Here is a 13,194-nt window from a genome sequence, read left to right on the forward strand (position 1 = left end):
AGGGGCTGGAATGGCGATTTTGCAATGGAAAATTTGGGTGCAGAGCTGTGCAGTACCACATCTGATGGCTGAGCCATATAGGACAGGGGCCTGCGAGCTGCTGGGCAGGATGGGGGTTCCTGGGGACCCCTGGCTTTTTGGAAGCTGTGCTGCTGAAACACAGGGATGGAAAACCTGCGTGGCCTCTGCTGCTGCCAACCTGCGGGCATGTGCTCATGGAGAGGCCAAAAAGAGGAGAAGCCTTTGAGAACCAGAAAGGATGGGGTAGGATGGGATACAGATAGGATAGGGTAGGGTAGGAAATGGAAATGGATAATGGATAGGGTGGGGTGGGATGGGATGGGAATATGGGATGGGATGGGATGGGATGGGATGGGATGGGATGGGATGGGATGGGATGGGATGGGATGGGATGGGATGGGATAGAACAGAACATTTCCATTTGGAAAATTTGTTGCCCTCCAAAGATGATGGAGTCCAAACCTTGCATTTTCTTCGAAAAGGATAAACCCAACTCCCCCAAGTCATGGTCCCGGCACGAGGACACCACAATAAGGGAGAGCAGAGGGGGCCACACTGCCGCGCAGTGGGGTTCCTGGGGTGCTCCGAGCGGGGTCCGTGCCACTCACCTGCTCGAGCGGGATGACGAGGAAGGAGCCACCACCGGCGCTCTCGGTGACGATGGCGAGGAAGCGGGCGTTGACGGCGCAGAAGTGGTTGTCGTGCACGTTCTTGGTGATGGGGATGCCGTCAAAGCAGTGCTCCCGGCTCGCCACCTTCCCGTAGACGTTGCGGAATTTGGAGCTGCGGTACTGCGGGCGCCATGACATCTGCGGGGCAAACAGCGCGCTCAGCATCCCCCTCGCCCACCACCAGCACGTCCCCCCCGGGGATTTTCCAACCCAAATCTGTTCAGGACAGCCCCGGCTGCAGGATGGCTCCTGCCCGAGGGAGCGTGGCAGGGCAGATCTGCAAGCACACCACCCCCAAAAAGGCACCAGAGGTGTCCCCGGTGCAAGAGGCAACCCCCAGAAGGCATCAAGAGCCTCGGCGCTGTTGCAAAATTGAAGCTGATGGCCCTTTCAGCATGCACCGCTCATCTAGAACACCCAGCACCGCTGCTTCATGCGCATATGACAAAGGAATTAAGGCTTTTAATGCGATGACTTGGAAATGGATTAGTCTGAGCCGCATGAAAGCATGCACCGGTGCAGAATAAGAGCACTCCAACAGGGAGCGGGCAGCAGCTCGTGGTAGCTCTGCGCCCAGCTGGCCCAGATCCTTTTGCACAGATCTCCCCTTGCGGCCGGGCACTGCTCACGGGGGCTGCACCAGCCCCTCCTGCTTCCCCCCAGCAAGCCGAGCCCTCCGTGCATGCACAGAGATGAGGGCACTGTTGCTTGTACTGCCTGCTTTGCTTTCTCTAAGTAAAAGGAAGGCTTTGGGGTCCTTTTTTTTTTTTTTAACAGTCCTTACGGTAGCGTTGGTGTTCCAGATAAACCCTATAAAGATTTAATGCACGTTGAGCGTGCAGAAGAGCAGAAACGTCCGAGCCACCTCAGAGCAACACAAGCACTCAGCTCCGTCCAAACCCTGCTAATTGCCTGCTGGAGGGCTCGGCGCAGCTGCTGAGAGCAGCTCTCAGCAAGTTGCACCACCAGGGAAGCATCCCCGCGGGCTGCTCTGATGCCCAGGAACCCAGCGACTCCTCCAAACCCAAGGGCACAAGCACAAGGTCTGAGCATCTCCCCAGGAGGAAAGAGGACTGCAAACGGTGCCATTTCCACCCCTGACTCCTACGAGCAGCTTAAATCCTTGAGGATTTAACCCGAAAGGAGAGCAGACAGACGTTTTTTTGCATGGAAACAATTCTGCTCTGAAAAATGCAGACTCACATCCAACAAAGCGCTGCGAGCCTTTGCCAAACCTACCCGCGCGGTCAGAGCGAGGCAGGGCAAGAAAAAGCCCCGACCACATCCCAGGCTGCTCCTTTCAAGAGTTTCACTGCTTTTTGCATTTTCCCTTTGCTGAACAGATCGCTTTTTATTACGAATTTAACTTATTTATGAAGTTAAAAAAGCACAAAAATGTCTTTTCGTATTTTTTAAGCTCTTGCTTTGCTCCCCTGCCCCTGGGTGAAGCTTTGCTGCCATTCCTGCTGCCCGTGCCGCTCTGCTCCACACCGATTGTAAGAAAAAGCCCCACATTTACTAGGAGGGACATTTTCTCCATATTTCCACACTAAATTCAGGTGATTTGCCATGTATCCCCACACAGGGGGGTGCCCCGTGCGGAAAAAGGGGCTCCCGATATTTCGTGCGTTCAGAAACGGAGCCTGATCAGCCTCTGCCCAACGAAGCATCACGGCTCCAAACGAAGCATCACGGCTCCAAACGAAGCATCAAGGCAAACGAGCCCCGAGGAGCCTGCAGAAATCCTTCACCCCCTAGCACAGGGCCCTGCAGGCGAGCTGTGGATGCGCTCCCCCAGGCCACCCGCCCGCCCCGTGCTGCTCTGGGGATTGCAGCAGCTCTCCATTTCTCTCCTCCCTTTGTTCTTTCACCAAAAGCTGGGCAAGCCTCCATCCCACCCCCGCCGCAGCCAGCGGAAGGAAGCAATAGGCTGGAGTGTGGGTTTGGCTGGAGAGCTCCCCCAGTTTCTTTTCTTTGCCCTCCGGGAGTGTTTCCTGCAAACAGGGGCCAGCAGCCCCGGGGCCGCAGGCAGCACGGAAACGCCAGCAGAATCTCGGGAAACGTCTGGGGGCTGCCCACAGCCCCCCAATTTCCTGCAGATTTATTGTTCTGGCAGCCGGCAAGGCTTTCCCAGGGTAGGAATAGCTCCTGGTGCCACGGGGGAGATCCCGAGGTCCCCCCGCTGCTGATTTGGGGACGTGGATGGATGGCAGGGAGCACCCAGGGGAAGCCGCCTTGGTGCGTGGAGGTGCTCCTGGCACTGGTGGGATCTGACTTTTGGGGGGTCCCTGAACCCCTTCCCCATGGAGCACACGGCCATGCAAGGGGATTTTCACGCAGAAATAAATGGGCAAGGTCTCCTGGCGGTGCAAAAAGAGCTGGTTTCCCATCGCGCCGTCCCATTTGGGTGTTTTTGTGAGCGATGCGTCAGTTCTGGAGGGATGAAATCGCCGAGCCTTCACGCAGCCACCTGCTTTGTTCTCCCGTTTCATTCCATTATTTATTCCTCCGTTCGTTCCTCCCCAGGACACGCGTTCAGACCTTCTCCGTGAGGCCCCTGTCAGTGCATTTTGGGGGTGCAGAGGCAAAGCCCACCGAGGCCTTTTGGTCACACACCTCCTGCTGTGGGCACGGCTGCTGAGAGTTTGCAAGCGGGGAAGTCAAAATTTGTGATTTCACCAGAAACACCATTTGGCTACGGAAAACGGCTGCAAACACGTCCAGGTTTCTAGCCAGGGCTGTGCAATCCAGCCGGGGAGGAAAGCAGCCCCTGCCCTGAAGGAATTCAGCTTGGTGGAGACAAAAGGGAGAGGAAATGCTGGAAAAACCTCGCAGGCACGCTGCTGTCCCACGCCGCAGCCCCCGGCCCCTCTGTCCTCTGCTTCCTTTGGGGGCTTTGCTTAGGATCGTGCCTGGGGGGAGCGAAGCACCTCACGTCCCCTGGGGCGTGTGGATAACACGGACACGCTGGCATCAGTGTAGTGAGCCCTCCTTGTGCCAGGGGATGGGGAAATCCCCCCAAAAACTGAGATGGAGACACGGCGTTTGCTGCCTTCCCCCTGAATTTAAGCCCTTGCTTGATCTCATTTCAGGCAGCTGACGGGAGCGCTGCTGCCGGCTGCTCTCCAGGCGACGGAGGATGCCGGGAACCAGAAAAGCCCTGCTAAATTTAGCTCCCACGTGCAGCAAGCCCCGGCCATCCACCTGCACGCTCACTGTAAGCCGCAGGCAGCCCCAGAGCCCCCGGTCGGCTCCTGCTCAGCCTGGGCCACAAGCGAGCAGCTCCTGTCACCGCGCAGCGCCGAGCGAGGGGCAGCACCAGCCACCCTACGAGGCATAATTTTTATGAAACTTGCACTCTGAGCACTTCTCTATGTTCTGCTGATGCTAATGGCATTTTGTTTTTCCATCACCTCCTGGCTCGGAGACGTTCAAATACAAAACTATTGATTTATTGGAGCCGTTTCCATCCATCCATCCCCCAGACTCAGGCTGATGCGCCACCGCTCCCAGTGCTCGCTGCAGCCCCGCGTTATTCTTGGACTCGGGTTCTTCCTGTAATTGCAAAACTCCTCCCTTGTTTTAGGTCGAGCAGCGCTTACAAGAAAAACGAGAATGCCATAAAGCACTTTGAAGCACGGCAATAAAATAAATCACGTCCCCAACCGCGGCGTTCAGCATCAACACTGCACCCCACGGAACGTGCGGCAGCACAGGAGCTCTCCTCTCTGCCCCAGCGTTTTGGGGATGGTTGCAACGTTTTTCTTCTTTAAGTGCTTGAGGGAAAGAGCGTGTCCCCAAATCCCTCGCTGGAAGGGGGAAACCTATTTCACAGCAAGAGATATAGCAGAAAATAGGCGTGCTGGGGAGCTCCGGGCAGCGACACGGAGCTGTTTCAGACTCAGGGCACAGCATCCAGAGCGTTTGCGCCAGCCCAGCTCAGTTTTTTCCCTGCAGCCACGGAGCTGCAATGAGGGCAGCCTCCATCCCAGCGCTGCCTCCTTGGGGGAAGCTGCCCAGGCCGGGCTGGAGCAGATTTGGGGAGGTTTTTGCTCGCGGTGCCCAGCAAAGAGGCGGCTCCTCGCTGCGCCAAGGGAAACTGTTCCGCACATCCTTCCTCCAGCAAAAAGGATGTCACTGGAGATGCCTTGAGAAGAAAACCAGAGGAGAGCTGGCTTGTTTCAGGGCATGTGTCACTGCATCGCTTTTGTGCTGTTCTTCAAAAGCAGAGAAAAAGCAGAGGGTCGGGAAAGGCACCCAGGGCGATACTGCGGGCAGGGAGCCCCATGTTCGCAGCCTCGGGGGAAGCCTACAACATTCCCTGGCACCTCTGCAGGCTCCCCTGAATTCCTCACCCTGACACTGCCCCACAGCAGCAGCAGCTACGTGCAGCAGATGAATGGGAGCATGAAATGTAGGTCGGTTAGCGAGAGATTTTCCATACGGGGCGGTGCTGGATGAAGGCACAGGACACCGGGGAGCTGTCGGTGGCTGCGGCCCCTGCCAGCACGCGGCTCTGGTGAAGGACAGGCAGCTTTTCCTCTCGGACAGCATCGTCTGCTCCTCGTATTGAGTGTTTAAGGAGCTGCCCTGCCTCTCCCCACATCTATCCCAGGGGTGGTATCACATACGGCAGGGCTGGCAGGGGAGCAAGGGACGGCTGCAGCTGCCTGGGTGGTGAGGGGCGCAGGGGGCTCCCCGGGGCACAAAGCCTAAAGAAATCCTGTGGCTGCAGGGGGGCGAATGCCAGGGTTGGAAACGGGTATTTATTCGGGTGCTGGTCCCAGGCCCTCCTCCAGTTTAATGGAAGAGAGAGGCTTCAGAAGCAGTTGCATTGAAAAGAAAAAAAAAAAGAAAAAAGAAAAACCAACACACAAAGAGCTATTTTTTTCCCCCCCTATTTTCCAGGCTTTTCTCTAGGATGAAAAGCCATTCTGGAGGTGATGTGCCAGGGGTGCCCCCTCCAGCCCCACGTCAGCTGGCAGAGCGGATCCAAGCCGTGGGCGCCGCGCAAAACCCCTCGGTCACCCTGGGAACGGCCACTGCGGCTGGCGGGGGGAAAAGGAAACGAGCAGCAAAGCCCAGCCCCTGCTTGGCCGCCTCTCTGATCTCCTGGCAGCTCCAGCCTTTGCCTACCAGCAGCGGCAGGACACAGCCCTTGTCTCAATCTGTTTATTTTTAAATGCATCTTTTCAAGCATCGGGAGTCTTGGCAACAGCAGGCGGGGAGGAGAGCTTGCGCAAAAGAGCCCCTGACGCGGCACTAGGCAGCCACCCAGCAAAGGGTGCTGTAATCCCTTAAAAATCTCCGCGTCCTTTATATAGGACTGCCTAATCGGCCTCCGTGCTGGGAGCTTTCAGGGAAATCAAGTTCTGCTTTCACCTGCAGGGAGTGGGGGCTGCACCTCCCCAAGCCCCTGCCCTCTGGTTGCTGCGGGTGGGAAGGGGTCGGGGGGCTCGGAGCAGCCACAAGGGTTGGTGCGATGGCACACAGCGTGCCCGTGCGCTCAGAGAGGTTTCAGAAGGGAGAGGGCTGCTTTCAGCTCCCGAGAAAAAAACCTTTTCAGTCCCCAAGAAAACCGTGGCATGAAGGAATTGTGCTGGGAAAAGGAAAGCCTGGCAACCGCCTTGTGCCGAGGGTATCCGGGGCTTTCACCAGGGGCTTTGTGGTGCTCCAGGAGACTTTGCTTTTCCAAAAGCTCATTAATCCCACTTTCCGTGCCTCCTCCCGGCGCTCCTGTGTCCCCGCTGTGTTCCCCAGGGGAAAGGGAGCAACCTGGGGCTTGCCTTAAACCCAGCTACCGGGGAGAGCTCTGGCAGGAGAGGGCTCCCCGGGGGCTGCTTTTCCCCCCTGCGCTCCCCGGCAGCGCGGACCCGCTGCCCGCACGTCCCTGGCAGCCCCAGGGCAGGGTTGTTTTCCATCGGGAAGGTCGGCGGAGCTGGGGTTTGACATTTGGAGCATCGATCGGCCGCTGCAGCAATGAAGTGTTACCAGGCAAGAAAAGAGCTGCTTGCTGGCAGCTCGCAGCTGAGGAGATGGCTTCATTTCCAGGCAGCACGCAGCCGCCGTGTCCCCGTCCCCTGCCCGGGGAGATGGAGAGAAAAACTAGCAAAGCTGCTCATCGGGGCTTAATTTGGAGGGGAAAGACCCCGTATCAGCGCCCAGGCACATCAGCATGTGCCTTTGGGACACAGCCATCATCACCCTACACCCTGTGGGTTGGGCACGACCCTGCCCAGGTCCTAAGAACAATAAAACAGTGGTGGCAAATGGAAAAATAAAATATAAAAAAATAAAAAATAAAAAAATGGTATTTTTACCCTTTGGGGAAGGGGGAAATGCACAAGCAGGAGGAGCCTGGGCAGGATGAGGATCAGGGCAGGGCAGGCACGGGCCCAGGCTCCTCCAGACCCGGAGGATGGCACCTGCTGGGCGCACGAGCAGTGTGAAGGCAAGGCATACAGGTGGGATCTGCGGTGCTGGAATCCACTCCCTAAGGAAAAGCTGGAAATTAAGCAGCACTATTTCGATAAGATCCCCGGCACGGCCAAAATTAGTCATCAAACGCTGCTTGTTCCATGCACATGAGCTTAGAGCCAAACAAACGCCGGGTTTAATCCCCTCAGTGTGCTGCTCAGTTCAACCTTGAGAGCAGCTTTTGTTCCCGTTAATGGCTTTCATGCTAACGAGGCTCAGCCAGATTTAAGGTTGAGGCACATCCCCACTCCTCGCTGCGGTAACGCCTCCGCCACCGAGGGCAGCACGGGTCCAGGGGCTGCCCCACCACGGCCCAAAATCCAAGCTTGGGATCACCACGCTTGGACCGAGGCACATCTGCAGCCCCAGCCTGGTGTAAAATCAGCCGTGCTGAGCGCTGCCGAGCCTCGGGTGTGAATTAACTGATTTTTCTCTTTTGTGCCGAGGGCCCAGGGCTCGCTTTGGCCTCGCTGCGTCCGTCACAGCCTTCTCCAAATGCCCCGCGGGGACACTCACCAGGCTGCCGTGCTTGCTTCCCAGCACGCTAGACTTGTGGAGGTCTCTCATTGACTCGACAAGAGCTCTGTGCAGAGAGGGAAAGCAAAAAAATTCAATTCACCATCCCAGGGGGGCGCAGACAAGCAAATATACAAACCCTGCCCGCCCCTGGGGGCAAAGCTCGGGGGGCTTTGGGTGTCCCAGATGCCCCCCAGCTGCTCACCCATGGGCAAAGCCACCCTGCACGGGGGTCCAACACATGGCAGGATCCGGCCCCTTTGCCCCAGGGGGATGCTCTCGGGCAATTTGTGCCCAGCATCGGTGCTGTGCTGACCCCCCCGGGGCCGGCAGCCCCCCGCCACCTTTGGGGAGAAGCGCACGGTGCCGCCTACGCTCCCCTGGAGCACAAAGCGATGCCAGCACAAGGAGCTGCCACGTGCACGTAGGTAGGTGCGCTCCCTGACTCACAGCCCATCAAGGTGCTCATTAATCTGCCCAAAAACCCCGCTACACAGCCAGCTGCTCGTGCCCCCGGAGCACTGCCAGCCCCAAACCCTGCACTAGGGTTTCCCCTTAATGGGGAAAAAATGCAAGAGGGGGAATGTTTTGGGGTGCATGCAAAAATCCGGTGCAGCTGGCACCAGAAAAGGCAGGTCTCACCAAGGGAAAAGCTGGTTAGCGTGCTGCCACGAAGCAAATTCCTAAAATTGCACAATTTTAAAGGTCCTGGTCTTAGGATTTGGGCTGGGAGCGCTCAGCACAAGAAGCACTTGGCCTTTGGGAAGGCCAGCACAGGGTGGTGGCCACAGCTCGCCCCTCGGAGCAGCCCCCGGCAGCAGGATCCCACTGAGCCCCCACCAGGCTGTTATTTGTGTCCCTAATTAGTAATAAATGTTCAAGGAAAGAGCCTCCTCCTTGGGAAGAAGCTGTCCCAGGTCCCATTTTCCCTGTCCCCATATACACACAGTCCACGGAGCAGGGGACAGCCCGACAACCCATTTGTGACACTTTGGAGACCCCAAATCCCGCAGGAGCCAGCACGGCTCCTTGTTTCCTCCTCATGGACACATCTGGCTGCCAGCACGAGCACCTGGAGCAGCTGGGGGGGGGGATTTAGCTCCGCGTCCAGCCTCAGGAAACACCTGGGGGCTCCGAGAAACACCGGGATCAACGCACCGAGCAGCGCATTAAAAATAAATAAATTAAAACGGGGGTTGATGCTGAATTTGCAGAGTTTTGCATTCGCTGTAGCCAAAGATGAGGTTCTGGATGGAATCGGCTTGCAAAACACGAGTGCCAGCGCGGACGTGGCCTGGCTGCCCCCTTCCCAAGCGGGTTGGCACCACGGGCACCGAGTCCCCGTGCGCATCAGCGTCCCCCTGCACAGCCCCACACCCGTCAGCAGCCCCACGTCCCATTTCCAGGTGCTGCGGCGATACCCCTACAGGCAGAGGGGAGGCCGGGGAGGCCCATCGGAGAAATATTCAGGATTTGTCCCATGAACGGGGTCTAAACAAAGGACAAAAGGCAGAGGACCATTCCCGGGGCGATATCTGCCAGCTGAGGTTTTTTTTCCAGTCTGGAAGGAAGTGCCTGGCTTTTCCCCTGAGTTCAACTCGTCAAAGATTTCTCCTTCCCAGAGCCCGCTGGCTGCGGGGGAAAAGCCCCTCTGCCCCCCACGCTGGGGGACACAACCCCAGGCGAGGCTGGACCCCCCCCCCAGCCGGGCTGTCATCTCCTGTCCCCATCCCTCCTTGGGGCTGGGTGATGTTTGGTGCTGTGCACTCAATCCCACACCAAGCCCTGCTGGTCCCCCTTGGCACCCCATCTCCCCCGGGGTCCCCACATCACAGGCACGAGCCTGAGGATGCCACAGGGGGGGCAACAAGACAAAGGGACACTCTGTGGGACGGGGTCAGCCCCAAAGCATCCTGGTGGCAACGGGGCTGCAAAGTTTGGGTCCCCCCCCACGTCCCAAACCACAAAAAGCTTGGTGCCAGGGCTCATGGCAGTGGCTGCAGCTGCTTCCCTATCAGCAGGGGCCCCGTTTGGGGCTGTTTTTCCCCCAGGAAGCTTTCTGGGGGAGGCAAAACAAACCTCCCGGGCCCACGTGCTGAGAAGAAATGCAAGGCTCACGCCGGCCGATAAATCACGTAAACAAGCCCGCTTTTCCTCCCACTCCGTTTCCCAACTCCTTCCCACCCTGCGAAGCCAGCGGAAATATTTTGATGGAGAACAAAGGGCCTGGGAGGGGGGCTGGGGGGGGGCTGAGCTCCCAGGCCAGCACCTCTGGGCCCCCGGAGCTGCCCCGGGTCAGGCGCGCCGAGCATGGGATTTCGCCCTCCTTCTGCAGAGCTTGCAGCTTCTTGGAGCAGCGTTTCCTTCGGGCAAGGATCCTGCACGCTCGTTCTCAGCTCGAGAGGATTTTAAGAAACTTGGAGGGTCTGAAATCTCCTTTTCACGTGTTTCGATGAGCGGGTAACGAAGCTGATTTCACACCGGTGTCAGCAAACCGTGCCACACGTCCCCAAGGAGACCGAGGCAGGGACTCAGTCACAACAGGATTTAGGAAGAGTTAAGTGGGGTTACCCATGTGCCAAGAGAAAGCCTCCGATGGGAGGATGCCATAAATCCAACCCCCCTAAATTCACCAGATTTTTGTTATAAAGAGCTGAAGAACCACACTCAGGGGTATGAAACACCGGGAAGGTGGGAGAAGGGCGGCTGCTGCGCCCTGCGGGGTCTGGGAAGATGCTGGGGGACCGGGGTGGAAAAAGGACCACAGGAAGCACGGACATTTCTATTTAGGTGGCATCCTGACAAAATCCTCGCTAAGTCCCAGCTTTGTATGGGAAACGAACCACAGAAACTCATTCATGAAGGGAAACGATGGTTTTCTAAGGCAGGAAGATGCGGCGGCGGCGAGCAGGTCGGGCACGTCGCTGCCCCGTGGTGTTTCCTGAGGACACCAAAGGGTTCCCAACGCAGCCCCCCGGATCCCCTCGTGTCCCCAGGTATTTGTGCCGTGGTCCTGGGCAGCTTGTAAGGCTGGAAGAGTTTGTTGGGAGGTTGTCCCAGCGAGGGGCCAAAAGTTATCCAGAAAAGGATTAAAAAAGAAGAAAAGAAAAAAACAAAAAAAGAAGAAAAAAAAAGGAAAAAAAAAAAGAAAAGAGAAAAAAAGAAAGGAAAACAAACGCTATCTTCTAAATATTTCAGGCCTCAGAAATTTCCTGGCCGGCTGGGAAGTGCCGGGGCAGGGACGTGGGAGGCACCAAGGCCGTGTCCCGCGGCCCCCCCGCTGCCAGCCCGTGCCGAGGGCGAGCGCGCTGCTCACAGACCCGGCCTTGTGCACGGCTCGGGGGGGGGAACCAGGCATGGGAGCCACACGGAGCCGCCTTGTTCGGGCAGGAGCAAGCCCTCAGCAGGGTCTTTTTAACAAAATCGAGCTGTTTCCATCCTCAATGCCCCCCCCCTGCCCAGGGCCTGGCTCAGCGTGGGCACAGCGCTGCCGTCCCCGTCCCCAGCAGGGACAAGAGCCACAGCAGAGCGGGTTGAGGGGTTTCCATAGGGCCCGACAGCTCCACCGAGGGATCAGGACAGCGGGATGTCAGGGGAAAAACCCCACTTGCAAAGGGGGAAAGCCACATCCTCGTGGCTGTGGCTGGGAGCACCCTACAAGGGGCTCGTGTCCCGGGGATGAGCCCGTCCCCATCCTCCAGCGGGGTCCCTGCCCTGCTCATCACTTGTGCTCCACAGTAATACCCAAATCCGAGCTCAGACCTGCAGGGTTTTGCCCAATTTCCCCATTTTTAGCAGTACAAGTGGTGTCGGAGCCACTCCACCCTCTGCCCGAGGTTTTGCTGCTCGAGGCCCTGCTCACAGCTCGGTGAGGAACAAAGGAGAGAAAGATTTCTGGGAGCCGAGCTCCGCGCTGGTTCCCTTCCAGACGGCGAAAGATTCGATTCCCAGATTTGTGGGGGACTCTAGCAGCTGGCCCCGTCACGTAGGTTTTTGCCTGCTGCCAGCTTTGGGTAATGACACACTGACTTGGGAGATAGGAATCCGGGATCCGACTCCTTCGAGCTCGCCGCTAGCCGGATAATGAATTGAACTATTCATCATTTGATAAAATTTCCATGAAAAGGAGAAGGGAGGGGGGGGGCGGGGGTGACCCCGCGGCGCATTCTGCATGGTATGGGTTACAGCGAGCCAGCCTGCTGGCCGCAGCCGGGCAGTCCTAAAGCTCCCGATTAATGCTGCATTGAAGCACAATTAAAACTCATTAAAAAGCCGCGGGGGCCAGATAAGTTGCCTTTGATGAGCGTAATGCTTCTGGAAACGGGGAGCTTCCATTTTTAGACTCAAAGCGGGCCGTTATTGCTTGCTCCCCACCCCCAGAAATCCCAGCAAAGCCGAAGATTAGCGAACATTGTTTGAGGGCTCCTTATTATTTGTGCTTTAGTAGCAGTCCCGGACCCACAGCCCTCTTCTGCTCCCTCCCCAGCTGTTCCCTCCTTCCAGCCGTGGCCCCAGGCACCGTTATGGGATCTCCGCCACCCACATGTTACAGAACAGCCCCTCCATGGCTCCCAGCACCGTGCCTGCCCCTATTTCGGAGCAAAACCCGGGCAGCACAAAGCCACGAGGGTTTTCCAGCCGTCACATCGCTGAATCTCAACTAAAAATATTCTCCAGCCTTGATTCCGGGACAGCAAGAGGCAGAGAGCTCTGCCCCAAAAGCCATTAGCAAAACCCCATGCAATGACAAATCCCATTAATTAATTAATCTGCCTGCTGTATATGTTGGTTAGCCTGCACCCACTCCCTTTAACTCAAGGCTTATTAAATATGATCTGGCGCCGATCCCCAAGCACCATCACCCAGAGCACACCCAGCACTGCCCTAAATTTGGGTTTCGTGGCCATCCAGAGAACACATCCCCAGCCAGTTCTCCAGAAACCAAGTCGAGCTGTGCTGCCCGAAGCCAATTTTCCACAAAGCCATTTTGCCTGATATCACGACCCCGGTGCCTCCAATCGAGCTTTGTATCGATCGAACCAGCAATCAGCTTTTCCACGGGCTCAGCACTTGCCCCAGACACTAAACCTGCCCTCGGTGGCCCAGCAGAGGACGGGGCCACCAGGGCCAGCACCTCCGTGGTGCAGTAGCCACAGCCTCCCACGGGCCCTGGGGTAATAATCACGGCTCGACCACGTCACTTCTTTACCATCCCTGACCACGACAGGCCAGGGATGCAATTTCCTCCTGCGTTTTTGGCTTCATCGACTCAATGAACTAAGAGGATGAGCCGTTATCCAAGCGGCGTAGCTTGATGACTAATACCAATTAATAGATAATAAACCAGGGGAGCCCATCGGATAATTCCGCCTAATGCATGCCCCAGGACCTCCCGAACCGCCTCCTTGCTAAACCCTGCCCTTTAGAAAAGCCTCCAGTCATCTTAAAACTAGATTTCCCGATTTAAGACTCCCTTGGGCCCCTGTTAATTTGTGTTCATGATTAATTA

At 57.1% G+C, this 13,194-nt stretch overlaps 1 protein-coding gene across 2 annotated transcripts in view; it reads right to left on the minus strand.

Moving 5' to 3' along the window:
- The window catches only part of CORO2B (coronin 2B), a 29,400-nt gene that overhangs the window by 12,787 nt on the left and 3,419 nt on the right, over positions 1 to 13,194 (minus strand). Inside the window, exons 2-3 of one of the 2 annotated variants that reach the window (XM_068696417.1) lie at positions 7,686 to 7,752; positions 630 to 830 (exon numbers count right to left, since the gene is read on the minus strand). In XM_068696417.1, the coding sequence (XP_068552518.1) occupies positions 630 to 830; positions 7,686 to 7,736 (252 nt within the window). In that variant the 5' untranslated portion in view covers positions 7,737 to 7,752. The remainder of the gene's footprint in view (positions 1 to 629; positions 831 to 7,685; positions 7,753 to 13,194) is intronic. The other variant, XM_068696418.1, reaches the window with a different exon arrangement.

This window comes from Anas acuta, chromosome 12, assembly GCF_963932015.1.
Source record: "Anas acuta chromosome 12, bAnaAcu1.1, whole genome shotgun sequence".
Lineage (NCBI taxonomy): Eukaryota > Metazoa > Chordata > Aves > Anseriformes > Anatidae > Anas > Anas acuta.